Consider the following 20,913-nt stretch of genomic DNA (forward strand, 5'->3'; position numbering starts at 1 on the left):
GCATGAAATTTTTTTATTATTATTAATATTTATATATAAAATTAGTGTATCACTGATATAAATTTAGTGATTTAGAAGTGAGTCAAAATTCAACAAAAACAAAAACAAAAACAAATACAAAAGCATAGTGAATGGTAGCACTTGGTGTCATCACTTACCACTTTACCAAGAATTCATCCCCAACTAAAAGAAAAGAAAAGAAAAGAAAAGAAAAGGTCATTATAATTGACATATAAAAGTACAATATGATTCCCTTTGATTAATTTTTTAAACTGTTATCGCCATAAATGTTCGAAATTTTTATGTGATTTGGTCCTTGATCTCTAAAGATTTGAGCTTTTATGGAGATTGGATCTCATGGGTTTGCTTCCGATCATTTTTAGAGTGAATCTTGAAATGGGCTCTCAGAAATGATCTTCGGTGGTCGATAGTAAAGCTGAAATGCTTTGATTTTGAGTTGAAGGTTTGTTCTTTTTGTTTTTTTTGGTGTGCCATTTTTTATGAATCTCACCTGCTTTGAACAATTTCTGACCTTTCCATTTACGTACGGATATAAGGTATTCACAACTTACCTTTATTGGTTTGCGCGTTGTAGTTTGTGGTTTTTAGCACATTCCAGATCTTGATTTTACACTTTCTTGGAGGTGATTTTTAGCGTGTTCTTGTTTTTGATTTTGTAATTTGTTTTGGGTTTCAGTTGGTATATGAATCTGTGATTTGATTTCTTGTGCTTGTTGACTTTAATATGGTGTTTCAGTGAGTTGGGGTGGGCAATTGGAGATATTTTTCTTGGACCGGAACCCTTCTTGAGATTTTCTTTAATTTTCAAAATGTGTAATTCTTGAATCAAGAGCAGCACTCATATTTCTATAGCAGGCAAGCAAATGAGGCGAGTTAATAGACTTTGTAGTTTGTGGTTATTAGCATCTCTTATTTAGGAGTGGATTCTATCCAAAATTGTATGGTATTTTTAATTTACTTTCAAATTTTTTCTTGATTGGTCTGTAAATACTCGACATAACTCATCATATTTGGATTGATATTTTGTAAGTGCAAGAAACATTCTTAGACTCTCTTTGATGTATTTGTGTAGGTGGCTGAAGCAGAATGGATTCAGTGTTTCCTATATTAGATTGCTTCTGTTTGGCTAAAACAAGGGTGTAAGATGTCCTCGCCAAGATTAACGGGGGAAGACCATATTGAGTCTTTGAGTGTTTCCAAACGTCTTGTGAGGAGTATGAGCCAGAAGTTCAAAAAAAAGAACCAAAAAATCGAAGTTCATGAAGAAGATGAGGTGTCTGGCATGTCTTTGAGATGCCTTTCACTTTATGGTCGTGGTGGAGGTTGCAAAGTAGGCGCTGACACCGGTGAAGATTATGGTAATTCAGGCAGTAGAAGACGGTCAAGTGCAAGTGAGGAGGGAAAAGGGTACACTATGATATGTGGAACTGAGGAAGCAACTGTTGATTGCTTCGCCTATGGTATGAAGGAGAAGTTTTGGAGGAAGAACAATAGAAAGCTTCTAACATTTAATGCAGTTCAACAAAACAATATCGTGAATGCGCGTCTGCCGGATGACATTCTTGAGATGTGCTTGGTTCGACTACCACTGACGAGTCTGATGAATGCCCGTCTTGTCTGCAAGAAATGGAGAAACTTGACGACAACTCCTAGGTTCATGCAAATGAGGAGGGAAGGCTTGTTCCAAAATCCATGGTTATTTGTGTTTGGTGTTGTGAAAGACGGGTATTGTTCCGGAGAAATACATGCATTTGATGTTTCCCTCAAGCAATGGCACAAATTAGATTCTCATGTTCTAAAAGGAAGATTTTTGTTCTCAGTTACGAGCATCCAGGATGATATTTATATCGTTGGGGGTTGTTCTAGCTTGACCAACTTTGGCAGGGTGGACAGGAGCTCATTCAAGACTCACAAAGGTGTATTGGCATTTAGCCCCTCAACTAAATCATGGCGTAAAGTTGCTGCCATGAAGTATGCTAGATCGTCACCCATATTAGGAATTTCAGAGTTCAGTTCTGATTGTTTGATCATTAGAAATCAACAAAATCGAACTGACAGACGTTTCTACAGGCCAAGAGTTGGCGGTGTATCCGATGTTTATGAGGATCCACACCGACTCTCAGTTAGACGCCAATCTAGGCACTCTCTTGATGAAAATGACAACTCACTAATTCCCAATATCAAGACATTCAAATTTGTTAGGCAAAAACATGAAAGCTCACACAGCAAAGATAGTAGAAAATTCATAATGATTGCTGTTGGAGGTCTTGGATCGTGGGATGAACCATTGGATTCCGGGGAAATCTATGATTCTGTATCAAATAAATGGACAGAGATTCAAAGGGTACCTCCAGATTTTGGCGTTGCTTGTTCTGGTGTCATCTGTGATGGGATTTTCTACGTTTATTCAGAGAGCGACAGACTTGTTGGATACGACATAGAAAGGGGATATTGGACCAGAATCCAAACTACCCCCTTCCCACCCCGTTTGCATGAATATTATCCGAAACTTATATCCTGCAAGAATCGGCTATTAATGCTCTCCGTTTCTTGGTGCGAAGGAGATGGTCAAATTGGCCGGAGAAACAAAGCTGTTAGGAAGCTTTGGGAACTTGATCTTGAGTATCGATCTTGGACAGAGGTTTCTGTACATCCTGATGCCCCAATGGATTGGAACGCAGCGTTTGTGGCTGATGAAGACCTTATTTTCGGGGTCGAAATGTTCAAGATTTTTGGACAGGTATTGGATTTCCTCACTATGTTTAACGTTTCCGACACTAGAACAACGAACTGGAGTCATATTTCAAGGAACCATGTGGCGCATGATTTGGATGCTTCTTCCTGCATGACAAAATCAATGGCAGTGCTTCGTTTGTAACTACGGTAGATCTGATTTGCTTCTGTATGATTTTATTTGTGGCAACTTTTTCTTGAACTCTTTCCTTGTCAACTTGCAGCAAACATTTATTTATTTTAATTTTATATTCTCGCATGAAGAATGATTTTTTTGTGCCTAGCTTTAATGTATTTTTACAAGCATATATAACATAAACTCTGTTTAGCTTGTGTTTTGTGAGTTTTAAAATGATACTTGCAAAATGCTAAGTATCAACAAATTTGAAAAACAAATACGATCATATACGCACGTGAGAGAAGATTGATTCACAAACATGTAGAAAAGAACGCTGTTCCCAGTTCAAATGCGACCAAATTACACTTTAGAATCTACTAAATTCTTCAAACATTCTAAATTTACAACTCAAAACATCGAAGGACACGAGAGAAAGTACATACGGAATCTTTAAAGACGAAGAAACTATATCAAGCAATTTATCATCACTTTTTTGTAAAGATACTAGAGAACTTGGGGAATTTATCCACATGCTGTAAGGCACGCTCAGCTATCTGTCGTGTTCGATAATCTCCGTGTTGGAAAGCATCCACGAGGGCGGTACTTATATTGGGATTGTCAGAAACTACATAGGCTATTTCATCACTTCTCAATAATCTTTCAATTGCCCATATTGACCTCCTTCTTAGACTCTCGTTTCGTTTTTCGAGTAAAATGTCGAGTATAGGCTTTACTCCATCTGCATCTAGTAACACTTGAACTCCTTGTTCTGTATCAACACCATCATCTAATAATGTGGACAGAGCCTCCAATGCTGCTTCCACCACCTTGTCGTTAGCGTGGTCCAAAAGGGCCACCAACTTGTCTGCGGCATGCCCTTCTAAGAGACAAAATGTTTCTTTCAACGAACATATCCCACGATGAACCCTACACAATCCAGTTATGACTGGTGGCTTGCTTAAACAAGGGAAAATTGAGGCACAAAATCCTGGAGCAGGAAACTCGGGTAGCTTAGTCAAGTTTATAGATTCTTGGGATAAGTTCTTTAAAGCCGTGGCTGACACCATCTGCACGTTGTCCAGACCGTTGGCTTGTAGAAGGTCTATGAAAAGTGATGCTAGATTGTTAACCTGACAAAGAGCGAGAGCAGCCCCTGAGTCCTCGGACAAAACAAATGTGATTCTTGCTAATACCTTGACAAGTCCTTCTAAATAAGGGGTCATGAAGCGGCTGCCTCTCATTTCCCCCTGTCGGATCTGTATGATTCGGGAAATAAGCAGCTGGCACGCGCTTTCGTCTAGCATCTGTCTGGTGAGGCCTGTATCCCTTTCAGGGAGATCGGCTAAAAGCCTAGCAGCTGCTGCCTGCTCCTCGGTCATTCCTGTATTCTCAAATATCACCTTCATTAAGCTACTGAGCTGACCAGGCGTAACACGTAAACAACCAGCTATTTCCGGCCCCATTTGTGGCGCGAGATTTTGAAGAAGCTTTATCGAGGCTGCTCTTAAATCCCTCTGAGGCGCTTCGATAAACTGAACCAAACTAATAGTGGCCCCAGAACTTTTAATAGCAGAAACGACACCTGATACAGTTGTGGGAGAGCTGGTCAACCCGACAAGTACTTGGAGAAGCTTGCACTCAATTGCTGGCCCAGTGTTGCTGATAAGATGTAGGAGGCCGTGAATTATTTCCTCAGAGACCAGTGTTTGGTTGTCCGGTCCAACTGGGATCGAATCAAAAGCATGTCCAGAATTCACAACATTTGCAAGAATGGTTGCCGAAACTTCTTTCAACCGAATGGGAAGCTGGTTAGCTCCAACGGTGAACAAATCCTTAACAAGAGGGGGGAGGATACCGATTTCTATCAAAACCTCAGCACTAGCCTCGTCTGATGAGATCTGGTTCAAAGCTTTGAGCGCCGCCTCTCTGGATTGCATATTATTGTTCCTCATAAGATTGATAAGAGAATAGCCAACAGTTCTGGCTACAAAAACTTTCACATCATTGTTTAGCACCAGTTCTCCAAGAAAGGCAGCCATTGATAACTTGGTATCCAGGGAGCCTGCAATGATTCATATCAAGGTCTTACCACAGTTCTGACTTTTAGTAAATTTTTCTGTAAGCCCATAAAAATTATATCGTTGTTGCATCTCTATCACTAGTATAAAGCTTTTTTCATCAACATTCATAATAATATTCCAAAAGAATAATACATCTAACATAAAAAGGGTATTGAGGTTGCTGAGTGCACCTTCAAGCAGTCTTCTCAGGAGAGGCTGCAATCTTCCGCATTCAGCCATTTGTCTCACGTTGTTCTCACATTTTTCCAGATTCTCTAAGGTTTTTTCTGCTTTTTCAACAGTTACAAGGTTTTCCGAATCACTGCTAGCCATTCCGACTAAAATAAGAATAGCTCCATTCACTGAACCAATCTTTTCGCACAGTGTTTCGGATTCAGAGAGCTCATAAAGTAAAGAAACGGCTTCTTCCCTCTCTTTGGATTGCTCATGGGATAAAAATTTGACAATGGTGCGCACAGTGTCCCCTTCAGCCATTATGTCCTGCAAAACCGATAGTGCTGAGTAGTTGTCACAAACGACAACTTGAACCGAGACAAATGTTTAAAATGCAAAATAAACCATCAACCTTTGACAACCTTATTATCAAAGTCTTCCTCCGCCACAATTTGAAGCGTTTCAAGGGCCATGCAGCGAACTCGACGATTACTGCTCTTCAGCACATCAATGATCATCGGTATCAGCTCTGCATTACGAATTACTTGCTTATTCGCTAGACTTTTTCGACAGAGATTCTGAACGAACTTCAAAGCCTGTCGAATATCATTCTCTGGGCTGTTCAAGGATAACGACCTACGAGCCATGTCAAGCTTAGCAGCTTCGTTTCTTGCATTCCACTCTTCAATTGTTTGCTGTAAAGCGATACTTGGATTTACTTCTGTGCTTCTTAACTCTCTCAATGTTAGAGGGCAAACCAGCCTTCTGCCACTCTCTCGGCAATCCCTGAACCATTTCTCAATCGCCTCTCTCTCAAAAGTTTTCCCATTTTCCAATGTCACAGGATGTCTCATCACCTGTTTTGTTAAGGGACATATGAAAGCGTCATAAATAGGTTCTATATGTAATCTCTCAAAATGGTGACTGTCATCTGAGTGATAATCTTCGCCATGACTTCCATCCCAGCTTCCAGCCATGAAAAATCAGAGCAACTGTAACAAAAACAGAAGCATTATTGTTTACTTTTGCAGGATTGGACTCGATTACAAAAATCATGTGAGAGCTCGCTTGTCGTGCTCCTAATCAAGAAGCTCCAGTTTGAGCTTTTTAGTTTGGAAATTCAGCTTGAGTTTTTCTTTTGAAAAAATCATGCATATGTTTGCGAGCTCACATCAGGAGCTTCAAGCTTGGCTTGCGAGTGCAGCTTGAATTCATAAAATTTTCTCATTACATATTCGTGAGCTTAGATGACTAGGTTGGCTCTTGAGCTTGACCTTACTTTTCTAACTATGTTACTAAAATGTAAAAAAATGTTTTAAAATGTTCACAAGCCTACAAACATATAAAAGTTGAGCTCGAGCTCAGGCTCTAAAAAGGCTCAAGATTAAGTTCCGAAAAACCTTAACTCATTGAATTCAATTCAAGCCGGCTGGACTCTCTAACATGCTAAGATGGAAAGTGACAGTGAAGGAGAAAAACCTGTATGACTTCCATACAAAACATATATAATGTAAAAATGTAATTCCCCGACTAAGTTTTTAGAATGTTAATTTCACCCTGAATCCAACTCCTGGATCTACCATTCGCCAATTAATTATGACTTCCTCGGATGTTTAGTTGATTCATTAAATTTGGAAGAAGATTCATGACACTGTGGAACAAAGCCATTTCAATTCCCTTATTTCCAATAGCCAGTGGTGACGGCTATGATGCAACTAAACTATGGAGGAGATTAGGATGCATTACACAAAACACAATCCCAGAGTACCAAGTAAAAACCTTTGTTCCACATAAAACCTAGCAAACAATATCATCTGCTTTACATGCAAAAAAAAAAAAAAAAAAAAACAATTTTAACGTAGAAACATTACCTTGAAAAAACACAGTGTGCTAATGAATCAAAATCAGCCCCGGATCAGACTCCAATCAGAAATTGAAATTGACCTAAAATTAGAACTACTTCACACCCCTGAATCTTCAAATGATCTTGGATCAATCATGGGGTTTCGCTTGATTCCTCCGAGAACGAAGAACAACGGAGAATGAAGAATTGATAATGGTGTAAAAATGAAAGAGTTGACGGAGACAACCAGCAGTCAACGTTGTTGTTCTGTAGATTGCACGCGTTGGGGAAATGGGGGAGGAGGAGGAGTACCACAACAAAAATGCATACCAGTCCTTCCCTCAATCGTTGACACTCACAAAGATGATAGCTTTGATTTCTTACCAATTGACTGGTCCACCAAACAATGATGACTCACATTATATATACATACACTATATATATATACACGTAGTTTTGTTATTTTGTCCACCAATCATATTTATTTTTATACACCACAATGAGGTGACTATCTATTGTATATGATGAATTTTATCAAAATTGTATATTCAACGAGTAAGTATCATCCCATTGATAAAAGCAAACGTGAGTATAATTGGTAGACAACATAACAAATTATATATATATATATATTTATCGCATATAGCATATTATGGTCTAGTTTTTCTTTTTTTTTTTTGGGATCAATTTATCATTAATTTTAACACGATTTGACATTTTTTATTTGAGTTAATTGTGAACTAATAAATCAAGATTCATGATGAGAAGATCGACTTGTTCTACTAACTATGACATGAATAGATATATAATTTTGATATGTTTCATTACATGTATCAAGATGACACTCATTATATTCACTCAAAATTATACATCTATTATATACATCTATCAAAATTATACATCTATTATATACACTCATTATATATATAGATGTAATGAAATATATCAAAATTATATATTTATTCATGTTATATATATAAAATGAGTGTCATATGATGAATGTAATAAAACATATCAAAATTATACATTTATTCATGTCACCGTTAGTAGAACAAGTTGATCTTCTCATTATGAATCTTGATTTATTAGTTCACAATTAACTCACAATGATTCGGCGATGATGATAATATACAAACTTCAAGAAAGTTGGAATAGTATAATTAATGGATGGCTATTTGGAAGTTTGATGAATGAATAATTTTATTCAAATTATTCGTTAACAATCATGACAAGTAAACGAGTCATTCGATGTTTATATTAGTAATTAAATTTATTCACTACAAAAAAACGGCTAACGTAACGACGGTTTTTAGAAAACCTATCGCTATTATAGCGACGGTTTTATTGGACCGTCTCTATATAGCGACGGCTACTAATACAACCGTCGCTTAACGAATCAAGCGACAATATAATAAAACCCGTCGTTATAATAGCGACGGTCCAAGAATAACGGTCGCTAGATTAGCGACGATTTCACAACAACCGTCGCTAATTTAACGACAGTTTTTATAAAACAGTCGTTTATTAAATTAAGCGACCGTTTACAAAAAACCATCGTTATAATAGCGACGGTTAAAAATATGTTCGTCGCTATATTTAACGACGGATTATTTAAACTGTCGTTAAATTTTTAAATAGCAACGGGTTTTAAAAACCGTCGTTAATTTTAGCCACGGTTAAAGTTCAACCGTCGCCGATCTGCGACTGTTCGAATTACTCGTCGTTATTTTGTGCGATGGGTAAAAAATCCGTCGCACAAAATGGCGACGGGTTTGTCCAACAGTCGCAATATAGCAACGGTTTAAGTAATTATGTCGCTACAATAGCGACGGTTGTCAGATACCCGTCGCTATATAGCCACGGTTATGCTTTAACCGTCGCTACATAGCCACGGTTTTTCTTGAACCGTCGCTATATAGCGACGGTTTTTTCAAAAATCGTCGCTATGATTTTATATATACCGAGATTCACGAACATTTTCTTATACGATTTTTCACCTACCTATGGTAGTAGCGAAATCTATCAATTTTTTTCGAAATTTCGATTTATTTAATTTGTACTAACATTTTTTCGTGTTTATGTCGTAGATTTGCTCGTCGGTGCAATCCTCACGTGTTACGTGGAACTCCATATCTTCGCGTACATCAGGTTTTAAAGTTTTTTTATTACAGAAAATTTAATACATGATTTTAATTTTTGTGTAGTAGTTTATTTGTGAATTTTTTGGCAGTGTTTATACGGTTGTGAACCCTGCATATATGACCGTCGCAAGACGGTTTGTTTAAAAAATCGCCGATTAAAATAGCGACGGTTTTTGACATACCGTCGCTTACTATAGCGACGGTTGTAAAAAACCGTCGCGAAATATAGCGACGATGATCGTATAACCGTCGCTTTTTTTAGCGACGGTTTATATATAAACCGTCGCTATTAAAAGCGACGGTCTTCTTCAATTTAACTGTCGCTACTAAGCGACGGGTGTTTTAAAATAGTCGCTTTGAGAAGGCGACGCGCACTTTTGTTACGGACTGCCAAACCGTCGTTAAAACCATCACTTTACCCTTTTAGCGACGGTTTTAGCGACGGATTGACCGTCGCTAAAGTTTTTTTTTTTTTTTTGTAGTGATTATATGTATGATCTTGTAACAATATTAATTTAAATGTGTAATTTCAGTCACATAGTTATTATATTAATCATCGTTATTTAATATCATAAATAAATATATACTAATTTGAAGAATTTGTGTGGGGACCCGGACGCTAATCATCTTCTTAATCATCTTTGGGGTTTAATTATCAGTTAAGATAAACAGGGTCTAAAAATTTTTCTTTTAAAATGCGGAAGGTAATGGAATCAATCTATTATACAATTAGTATAATAATATATATCTTGTATAACATGCATCTAATTTAAAACTAGGTTCAACTACTACAATCAAGTAATAAAACCTATCTACATCCAAGTCCGTGATCACCACTCTAATCTCGATCTATCCTCATCTTCTGGACCCTGATCCTGCCCCACCTGTTGTCATGCACACATACAAAACAAGACAACAGCCGGATAACTCCGGTGAGATATAAATATCCCAGTATAAACAATGTATACATGCAATCATATAAAACATAAAAGCATGAATTATATCTTATCACATGTAGCATACTCAAACAACATGTATCAATACCAATCTGTAAATAAAACATGAATCGTAATCTACGAAACATAAATTCATACGGATCTGTAAATCAAACTCTAGTCTCAATATCTAAGACTCAACTCATCTCTCATTCTAGTTTAGGGATCCCGATCTAAGTTAGACTTTTGGTATGCTGTATCGAGTGTCTACAATAGACGTCGATCTACATCTAAAGCTCATCGATACACCGTAAGTCTAGAGTCTTATCGGTTCTGAGAAAGACTCGGCGGTTCTGCCCTAGCTAGGCTGTTCTGCCCTAGACTCAATTTCTGGCTCTGCTATCCTTCAATAGACTTACAACATATCAATATGATATTTTGCAAATATCAATGCAATAAAGTAAAGTATGTGATTTAGGGAAACTCAAGTCAAACCTAACTCGAGTTGTGCAATTCCGAATCAACATTTATTTATACCTTTGTCTTCCCGGTCTGATGCAGACGAAGTCTTGTATTCTGATCTGTCCATACCCAATCTGGCAATGACAATCGTATAATTACAATATCAGTATATAACTCAAATCAAAACATGTTCTGATTAATACTCAAATCAGTATATAATTTGATCCATATCTGAACAAGGTACAAGCTAATTCATATCATCGATATCACGATACAATCGAGATCATTACTGAATCTGATCAATCTAAATCAACTGATGTTTCGACGGTAAAACAATACAATCTTAATACCCCGTCAATCTCAACACCACAAATATAATACCAGAACTCATAATCAGTATCAGTACAATTCATAATATCAATATCGGTACACTCAAATCAGTAATAACCCAACTCTGATATCAAATCTCAATTAATTCAACTCTGAAAATCATAACAATTTCATAAACAGTCTATTCTTTAATCTGACTTCAGTTATACAGTGTCTACTGTAGCAGAAATATCATATCTGATTCATATTCAATTCTGACAATATCATAATTTCAAATCATGTCTAAACGTAACAAAACTTACGTCCGGTCGTAGCATGCGTTGTTAGGAACTCAGTACTGTAATCAGATTTGAAAACAGACGGACGGATTCTTCGCAAATTCCAAAATAACTATCGAAGAACCCATAAAGCTTTTCCCTTGAAGCTCTCGTCTTTTCCCTCTTAAGGAATAGGCTGATATATATATATATATATATATATATATATATATATATATATATATATATATATATATATATATATATATATATATATATATATATATACACGTTGCATTACACAAAGGCAAGTGGCGTTGTGCATGTTCTGCACGTTTCGCGCATATGCGCGCACAAAGTCACGCATATGTGCCAGTTATAAAAACTAGCATTTTGTCTTCTCGCGCATATGCGCCATTTACGTCGCGCATATGCGCCAATCATTCTGCATATCCCGCGCATGTGCGCCATTTATGTCGCGCATATACGCCAATCATTCTGGACGGGTCGCGCATATGCGCGCCTTATCTCGCGCATGTGCGTCGATGCTACTGGATGTTCCGCGCATGTGCGCCGATACATGTCGCGCATGTGCGTCAATCCTGTTTTTCACACATAATGTGATTTCTTCTTTCGGCTCTCCCGATCTGATCTGTTTCGTTTATAATCATATCAATTATCATCCATGATTATAATAATCATTTCCAAATCTTTTCAGATTAACCGGATTAATTTCTTGGGCCTTACAATTTGAAACATCTAAAGTGTTTCGATTTAATAATATAATTAATAATGCAATATTGTTTAGTCCCAAATGTTTGGGATCATATTCGGTTCAGTCCCAAAGGTTTTTATTGAGTCAATTTAGTCTCAAAAGTCTTAATTTTGTTCCCAATTCGATTTTCTGTCGATTTGCTTGTTAAATTAGACGGAAGGAAAGTAGAAACACACGATCTATGTTTTTCTTGTTCTTCCCAAATCAGTTCCGCCATAATTTATTCTTCTCCCCCTAATAGCATGTGTCGCTGCTGCCTAACGCCACTTTTCGGACGATTATCATTCTTACATGTAGCCCAAAGACGGATACTCTATTTGGTCTGTCACTTTCAAGAAGAGGCAAGGAGTAGTAAGAGGAAGAAAGAAGAGACAACATCCCTTCCAGTTCCTTTTACTAGTAAGGCGAGTACAAGCATTTTGTTTTTGGAAGATTCAATATCATGGCCAACAAAAGTATCAACCAACATATCATTTTTCACAAAATCGTACTCAGTGTCCCCAAAATAATCAACAACATTTTCATCCACAGCTTAAGCATTTGGACCATCCAAGTGTTTTATATATAATTCAACCTCGTATTTTATCGGAATATAGTTTCTAAATCAACACATCTAAAGTGTGTTCCAAATATTTACCAGTTCCTCCGAGTTTGTGCCAAAACTTAATTGATTCTTTGTTTTTGAATCCAAGATCCTCTGTATATCTCCACAATTCGATCATTCCTAGTTTATAAAGATCAACAAAGTTGAACTATCCAAAACTTCCCCGATGTATTCCTTGTACTCTTCATTAGATTGTAATCTTCATTTGAAATAGATTTTAAGTGTGATACAATCTGATTGTCCAATGAAAACTAAAAAAAAGAAGTGCATCAGATTCTTGAAAAATACGTGATACAAATAAAAGTTTCCGAGACCGAAAAAATTAAATAATACCATAATTTGGAGTGCTATCCAATGACAAATTATCCTTTTGGCCATTATACATGAGCTCACCACCCAAGAGCTGTACAAGAAATTTAGAAGAATGGAAAAACAATGTGGGAAAAATAGCAGGGGTGTTAATTGTCTCACATAAGTTAGATAAATTTTTTAAGAGTTATATATATGAACTTGAACAATCCTCCCATCTTGAGCAAGCTTTTAGGGTTAAGTTAGGTTTAAGTCTCAATCTTAACAGTATCAGAGCTCATGTTCCACCGTTATGTGTTGAGCCACTTATGTGTTGGACTGTCTAATCATTCTTGAGCGTGAGAAGAGTGTGTTAGTTACCTTGGTTAGATAAATTCCGTGAGAGTTGTATATATAAACTTGAATAATCATCTACCTTTGAACTAGTTTTTGGGGTTGCAATCATTCTTGAGTGTGAGAACGGTTTGTTAGTAGCCTCACATTAGTTAGATAAATTCTGTGAAAATTGCATATATGGACTTGAACAATCATCCATCCTCAAACTAGTTTTTGGGTTGAGTTAGGCTAAATCTCAATCTTAACAGAGGGGAAAAGAAGCAACCACGAACGTGATCGTTCGGGGAGTGGTGTCCGACAGTAGTTAGGGCTCGACAGCAGCGACATAGTCGATTTGAGGGAGAAGAAGAAATTAGGGAGGTACTGATTTGGGGAGAAGAAGAAAAATGGTTTGTTTCTACGTTCCTTCCGTCTAACTTAACAAACAAATTATTGGGGGAAAATTAGACGTTTGGGACTAAATTGACTGATTAAAAACATTTGGGACTGAATCCGTTATGACCCCAAAAATTGGAGACCAATCTAGAATTTCCCCCATTTTGCTTGTCTTAAACTATTGAGCTTCCGCCAGTTTCAACAACAGGTCGAAATCAGCTGATAATGCGGTACTTGTTGAATTCAAATTCTTGCAACAATTTGCAAAAAGTTATAATTTTAGCGCCAGGAGCTGCCCAGTTGGTTTGCTTTTCGACTTTGTTCAAGCCATCGATCACACCTCAAAATTCCAAGAAACGTCGTAAAACTGGCGATTTGAATGACAGAAGAGAAACGCAAGGTTTTGGGTCGCTATTCCATGAAATTCTTGGTGTTTTAGGAACTGAAAGCATTGTGCTGGATAAAAATGATCCACGTGGGTTATTAATATCAAAAGAAACTCAACCGAAACAAAGTGAAGCGAGCGTGGCTGGAGAGTCGGAATGTAGTCTGCATGTTGTTTGTGAAAATGCGGAGAAGAAATTAGATGGAGTAAAGGTGGAAAAGCTTTCAGTTTTACCGGATGAACATGAGTTAGTAGATGTTAGTCCAACGGTTCATAAGATCACTGAGATCATAAGGGGTGACAATGGAAGGGTTTCTATGGAGGAAAAACTGGAGAATGCTGGTTTCGAGTACGATGAGGAGGTTGTTGAGAAGGTGTTGAAGAGGTGTTTCAAAGTTCCTCATTTGGGTTTGCAGTTTTTCAATTGGTTGAAATTAAGGGAAGGATTTCGACTCACGGCCAACATTTGCAATCAGGTGATTCTCCTAGCCTCGGAGGCGAAGGAGTTTGGGTTGGTTGAGGAATTGGTGGAGGGGATAGAGAAGAGTTTTTATGGGAAGAATGTTAAGACATGGACTACCCTTGTGTCTCATTATGGTAGAGCAAATATGATTGGCAAAGCCTTGTCCGTGTTTGAGAAAATGAAGAAAACCGGTGTTGAACCCGATGGAATCACCTTCAGAACAATGTTGCTTGCGCTGTGCAATGGCAAAGAAGCGGGCATTGCTTTGGAGTTCTACAAGGAAATGATACATAAAAAGGTGGATATGGACGTGGGACTGTATAAACAATTACTCAAGTGCTTAGCGTCGTCTGGAGATATCGCGGCAATTCATTTGGTTGGTGATAGCATGATCATAAATTCTGAGATTCCCGAGCCTCGTGTTTATGGTCTGATGTTGAATAGTTTGTGCATTGCCAGAAGAATCAGAGAGGCCTTGGAATTAATTCAGAACATGAAGAATAAGAATGTCAGCCTTGATAGCGAAATTATTGTTATGCTCGTGAAAGGGCTTTGTAGCACAGATAGGATTGTGGATGCGTTGGAGATAGTTGAAATGATGAAGAAAAGAAATGTTTTTCATCGAAAGATATATGAAATCCTTATAAGCACGCACCTGAGAAGAAACGAAGTTGCTGAGGCATTTAATCTTTTCCAAGAGATGAAGGATTCTGGTGATGTATCAGTGTCTGCTTACACAAATTTGATGCAATACCTTTTCTGGAAGAATGATTTTCAAAAAGGTATTGAGCTTTACAATGAGATGATAGAAATGGGAATTCAGCTAGACAGTTTAGCGATAACTGCTGTTGCTGCTGGTTATGTTAGACAGAATTGCATTTCTGAAGCATGGAAAGTTTTCAAGAGCATGGATGAGAAAGGAATCAAAGCCACTTCTAAAGACTATACAATATTTATGAAGGAGCTCTGTAAAGTTTCCCAAACGCATGAAATTATCAAGGTTTTGGATGAAATGCATTCCCGCAACATAAATATTAGAGATGATATGTATAAGCGGGTCCTATCTTATCTGGAAAAAAATGAAGGGGCGGAGAAACTAGAAGCGATGAAGCTGATGCATAGAGCTTGTACGTTTTATCATAGAGGCAAAGTGGAACTGGAAGGTAAACTAGGCACTTACCTAAAATCGACTGAAAAATCAGAATTCAATCAAGTGGAACAACCAAGGTTGCCAAATACCTTGCCAGGGTTAGTGTCAAGATCTTGTGGTCATGAAACACTTGAAGTTTGCCAAATTTTATCGTCCTCAACTGATTGGAGCTTTGTGCAAGAAAAACTGAAGAAATGCTCTTTCCAGATTATTCCAGACTTTGTGGTGGAGGTTTTGCGTAATTGCAAGCTAAATGGTGGAAATGCCTTAAAATTTTTCTCTTGGGTTGGGAAGAAAGCTGGATATTTTCACGATGCACAATCATATAACATGGCCATGAAAATCGCTGGTCAGGGGAAAGACTTCAAAACAATGAGAAGCCTCTTCTATGAGATGAAGAGAAGAGGTTGCTCCTTAACATCTGATACATGGACAATCATGATAATGCAGTATGGTCGAACAGGGTTGACTGATATTGCATTGAGAAATTTCAGAGAAATGAAACTTAGTGGTTGCAGACCAACTAACAGCACATACAATTCTTTGTTAATATCTCTCGTTGGGAAAAAGGGTAGGAAAGTTGATGAAGCAATCCGCATATATCAAGAAATGATTCGGATGGGGTGGATTCCTGATAAAGAAGTGATTGAAGCTTATCTTGTCTGTTTATGTGAAGTCAATAAAATGTCAGATGCCAGAAGCTGTGTGAAATCCTTGCTCAAATGTGGTTTCTCGGTTCCACTGTCTTATTCCTTGTATTTTAGGTCCCTGTGCCGGGCAGGGAAGTTGGAGGATGCTTTGGCCTTGATGAGCGAAGTAGGTGCTGAAAGAAATATCTTAGACCAGTACACATATGGTAGCTTGATTCACTGTTTACTACGTAAGGGGCTATTGGAAGAGGCACTGGAAAAGATGAAAACCATGAAACATGTCGGCTTCCATCCAACTGTTCATGTATACACTTCTTTAATAATCTACTTTTTCAAGGAGAAAGATATAAACAGAGCTTTGGAAATGCTAGAAGAAATGAAAAAAGTGGGTTGTCAGCCTACCACCATCACTTATTCTGTGCTGATTTGTGGATATGTAAGAATGGGGCAGGTTAGGGACGCTTGGAATGTATTCCATCATATAAAAAAGAATGGGCCATCACCTGATTTTAAGATGTATTCTATGTTTATCAATTGCCTTTGTAGAACTGGCAAGTCTGAAGAAGCGATCAAACTCATTTCTGAAATGATGCTTAATGGGATTATTCCCAGTACAATCAATTTTAGAACAATTTTTTATGGGCTAAATAGAGAAGGCAAACCTAATTTGGCCCAGATTGTATTGAAGAAGAAGTGGGATCTCAAAAGACAGAGAAAATTGGTATCAATGAGGCACCTCCTTGTTTTCTTACTTTTGCTCTCATCACAATACTATCATACTAAGTTTGTTTTATTTGTCCTTTGTCTCCCCGCAGCATCACAGTTAATCTGTGAGATATGTGCACTTTTTCTCTGCCATATGGGCTGGTTTTTAGGTCCTAATACTTTGAACCATTGAAGAATCAGGCGACCATAGCTTCAGGAATCAACGGGACAAAAAGGTTAGCACAGATTGAAGTAAATTTATGTTCTTTTAGTAACTTTATGCTTCTCTGCTCGTATAGTTTCGATGCATTCCTTAGGTTCCCTATTAGAAATGTCTGTGTGAAGTCAATAATGAGCCATTTCTCTAGAGAAAGGAGGCAATCAAGGGGTCCATGATGTTGAAGATCTTGTTCAAATCGTTCAATTGCTTCAGGATCTGCTTCAACAAACGAATGCCTTTCCTGGGGAGTTCTTTCCCATGATGGAGTAAGCATTTCTTATGATCATTTTAAAAAGTTTCCTTTTTAGACTAGTATATGTGTGTGTGTGTGTGTGTGTGTGAAGGGGGTTGGAAACTTCATTCCTTATCCGTTACATTTTCAAATATAGCCGTATACCAATCTTCTCCTCCTCGCCTGAAGTTACTACTTTTCGATGGTTATTTTCTCAACTCTACGAAGCCTAAAACCTCGTCTGGGAGAATTCTGAACGTGTGATTTCCTCTTCTTTCACTGATGCATGATACCCATGTATCAGAATATTACCTGATTTCTTCTACCAGTGCTAGATTCTTTTTCCATTTCCAAACTTTAATGATAAACCTTTGGGTCATAAAACATGATGTGGAGCCAAGAAAATTATTTCCACCCCCCTAACTCTGACAAGGATTAATCCTCTTGCTGTATACCGGGTTACAGCACAAAATGGTGAATGTTCCAGCATCGAGAGTTTCAGATGTACATTCGTTGGTGATACTCAATATTTTTTCTTTTGTTATGATTATAAATTTTATTTATTGATAACACACATAAATTCCTGCAAAAATGTCTATTTTAGTCGTGTCTGTTTTAGATTTTAATCATGTAAATTGTCAAAATTGTTTTTTTATCCAATAACTTGGATTTTTTTGTAATGAATATTGCTTATTTGACATCAATGTTATCCTATGTTGTTCATGTGGTAACAAAATTTATATCATATATATTAAAAATCTAATTAAAATAAATAAAAGAAAATGTCATATTTAGATAAATGATTTTCGATGAGTTTACTGGCTTTCGGAAACAAAAAAACTAAAAAAAAATCGAGTTGTTGGATTAAAACTAAACTTTGACGAATTATCTGAATATAATTAAAATTTTTCCTAAATTTTTTCTGCTCCAGGTATATTCATACTTTTAACTTTTTATATTTCCACCAATAACTTATTAGCTAAAATCAGTGCTTATGTCATGCGCATGTATAAGTTGTAATTTAATTATTAAATCATTCTTAAAATATCTGTAACCTAAAAATAATCATTAGAACGAAAAGTCGCTATAAATTGATAGTATGAGTCGGTATGACAAACTAAACGTGCAAGTTAATAAGAGAATGAATTAATAATCGGGGCACTTTAAAATCTAAATTCTAAGCAAATTTTAATTTTAAATACTAGCTTTTTAGAATTTAAAATTTGATAAATAACATCCACTTAAAAAATAATAATTAATTAATTAAAAAACAAAAGAAGCGTAAATACAAAACAGAAAGGGGAATCACCCATCTTAATTCTTTTCTATATATATTTTATTTAGTGAGGTCATTTTGGCTTTCCTGTTGGGTGTTGGATGGTTATTTGCTCGAAACTCGAGATGGATAAAAAAAAAGTTTTCCACGTGAACGGTACTTGTAAAACCCAAGATTTTAAGTTATCGTTTTATCATGACAGTATATTTTGGATACCAGATTTTTATTTAAATTTTAGGATATGAGATTTTGCAAGATTTTAGTGAATAATAATATCATGTATATTATTTAATATTAAGCAGATAAAGAACTAAGATTTGAGATAATTTTTGATATCGGGATAAAAATCAAGCATGAGATAATACCAACCCTAGAATTTCGAATTCAAGAGTTTATATATCATACAAAATTTCGAAAATTTGGTTGGATAAAGATTAGATTTTCGCGTATCACCAAAATTTAGATCACGATTTTGTTGGAGATTTGATACACGGATGATACCTATCGAGATAGCATTCAACCCCTATAAATAGGAGGGTCACCTAACTCAAAATTCACACCTCATATCACACCATAATTTTCGAGAATCCCCTCTAGTTCCTTAGGTTTTTTTTTTCGAGCACAGCGAAGCCCTGCCGCAGTCCAGCCACCGTAGTTTTTCAAGTTTTCTTCAAGAAATTTAATGTAAGTGGGCTATTTTAATGTTTAAAATTCCGGTTATGCATGTGGAATTATTTTCGAAAATTTTGAAAGAAAAAAATAGTCGAGTACAATTTTTCTTCTACTTTTGTGTTGTCATACGATTTTAAAAACACTGTGAGGAATCGACTGTATATGGGTGGGAATCCCAACCATGACGTACCCTTACGCGGTGGGGGACATAACCGCTATACGGCCTCGCCCCCTTAGAGGAGTAAAAATTAGGGACTGACGTCAGTAAACCATAGAAAGTAGATAAATCGCAGTGTTTGGAAAAGTTATGCAAGTATGTGTTTTTTTTTTAAATTATGCATGTTGTTTTATTGTGCTCGATATCCCCCCGTTTGCTGAGTATTCCCAAATACTCACCCCCCCTTACAACCTTCCCAGATAAGTCTGAAGAAGAACTCGAGGATGAGGAGTCCGAAAATTTTGGGGATGGTGAACGCTAGAAGAATTTAGTTTAAGTTATTTTTTTACGTTTCCGCATTATAAACTCTGTCGTTTTTTTTTTGTTATTCCATTATTGTAAAGACAATATTTATTTCGGTTGAAATATGAATCATAGACTGGTTTCGGTTTAAACTGTGCTACGAAGGCTTGTTGTTTTCAATCGCGTGATCGTTAAACAACGCCGGTGTCAAACCCGAGTCTCGGGACGTGACATTTTAGTGGTATCAGAGCCAGGTTCAAAATCCGAGTGGAAGAATCGAGTTTCAAAAAAAAAAAATTCGGAAATATTTTTCGGAAATTTTCGGCCAAACGGCGCCTTAGCGCGCCGCCACGTTGTTTCGGCGATTCCGGCCGATTCCGGTACCATTTCTTCAATCGGAGACCCGATCCAGATTTTTCTCGACAAAACGAACAAAAACCCTCAACCAATTTCGGATTTTGCTTTAGGATGCGACGGGAATTTCAGATCTACCAATTTTCGCTCAAACCCTAACACCGCACGATATTTTGCCCAATTACCCAAACAATCCCACTCTGATATTCAATTCCTTTTACCCAAACAATATGCAATCCATGGGTAACGTTTCGCAACAATCAATTTAAGGATCGGAGCAACCAATCGGGAACGCCCAAATTCGAGGGAATTAACGAGTTGCGCGATTTTTCTGACCAAATCAGGGAGCTTTCCGACCGATTCTAGCCGTGCCGTCACCGGTTCCGTGACCCTTACTGTGACGTCCCGAAATTTGAGATCCACATGAGCCACGTGCGTGCAAGTTATTAAATTCCTTATGTATTTTATTAAATGTTTTAATGCATGCTTAATTCATTGATTTGGGTTTTAATTCACGATTTAAGAATTTTCATTATTTAAATATTTATGTTTAATTGATGCATGTTAAAATACTTTTCGAATTTCATGTTTCAGGCGATTATTCGAGGCGGGATCGAGGAAAAGACCGGTGACGATGTTTTTGGCAATTTAAATGTGGTATTTTATTTTAAGTCGAGGATGTGCATTTTAAATGATTTATTGAGTTTTAGCATTGTTAAGCCTAAACCATTTATTTAGTAATTTTAAGAGTTTAGAATTTTTAAAATTAGTTTTTTTGTGTGTGTTATTTTGATTAGAGAGTTTGATTCAAATTAGTGTGTATTTTAATTCCAAAGAATTATTGAGTAAGTGTTTGATTTACTTTTAATTAGT

At 36.9% G+C, this 20,913-nt stretch overlaps 3 protein-coding genes across 15 annotated transcripts; 2 read left to right on the forward strand and 1 right to left on the reverse strand.

Moving 5' to 3' along the window:
• The first annotated feature begins 204 nt into the window (after positions 1–204).
• LOC140832859 (F-box/kelch-repeat protein At5g42350-like) lies at positions 205–3,037 on the forward strand. Of its 4 annotated transcripts, none has more exons than XM_073197102.1 (2): positions 205–463; positions 1,094–3,037. In XM_073197102.1, exon 2 carries the CDS (start codon positions 1,166–1,168, stop codon positions 2,897–2,899), a length of 1,734 nt encoding a protein of 577 aa, XP_073053203.1. In that variant the 5' UTR covers positions 205–463; positions 1,094–1,165; the 3' UTR covers positions 2,900–3,037. The 4 variants fall into 4 exon arrangements, with proteins under 4 accessions (XP_073053203.1, XP_073053206.1, XP_073053204.1 ...); XM_073197105.1 differs by lacking the exon at positions 205–463 and adding an exon at positions 471–557; XM_073197103.1 differs by lacking the exon at positions 205–463 and adding an exon at positions 577–889.
• A 131-nt stretch (positions 3,038–3,168) lies between these two features.
• Positions 3,169–7,350, reverse strand: LOC140832858 (U-box domain-containing protein 44-like). Its single transcript, XM_073197101.1, has 4 exons — positions 6,978–7,350; positions 5,529–6,098; positions 5,124–5,433; positions 3,169–4,934 (listed from the first exon to the last, which is right to left on the reverse strand). The coding sequence occupies exons 2-4, from the start codon at positions 6,081–6,083 to the stop codon at positions 3,358–3,360; spliced, it is 2,442 nt and encodes an 813-aa protein (XP_073053202.1). The 5' UTR covers positions 6,084–6,098; positions 6,978–7,350; the 3' UTR covers positions 3,169–3,357.
• A 6,191-nt stretch (positions 7,351–13,541) lies between these two features.
• LOC140832860 (putative pentatricopeptide repeat-containing protein At5g06400, mitochondrial) lies at positions 13,542–17,989 on the forward strand. 10 transcript variants are annotated; one of them, XM_073197108.1, is made up of 3 exons: positions 13,543–17,062; positions 17,156–17,312; positions 17,744–17,989. In XM_073197108.1, the coding sequence occupies exon 1, from the start codon at positions 13,699–13,701 to the stop codon at positions 17,017–17,019; it is 3,321 nt and encodes a 1,106-aa protein (XP_073053209.1). In that variant the 5' UTR covers positions 13,543–13,698; the 3' UTR covers positions 17,020–17,062; positions 17,156–17,312; positions 17,744–17,989. The 10 variants fall into 10 exon arrangements, with proteins under 10 accessions (XP_073053211.1, XP_073053213.1, XP_073053209.1 ...); XM_073197115.1 differs by lacking the exon at positions 17,744–17,989 and having other exon boundaries at positions 13,546–16,842; positions 16,937–17,097; positions 17,195–17,675; XM_073197114.1 differs by lacking the exon at positions 17,744–17,989 and having other exon boundaries at positions 13,546–16,842; positions 16,937–17,062; positions 17,156–17,675.
• Positions 17,990–20,913: the final 2,924 nt, after the last annotated feature.

The sequence above is a fragment of the Primulina eburnea genome, chromosome 5 (assembly GCF_022965805.1).
Source record: "Primulina eburnea isolate SZY01 chromosome 5, ASM2296580v1, whole genome shotgun sequence".
NCBI lineage: Eukaryota > Viridiplantae > Streptophyta > Magnoliopsida > Lamiales > Gesneriaceae > Primulina > Primulina eburnea.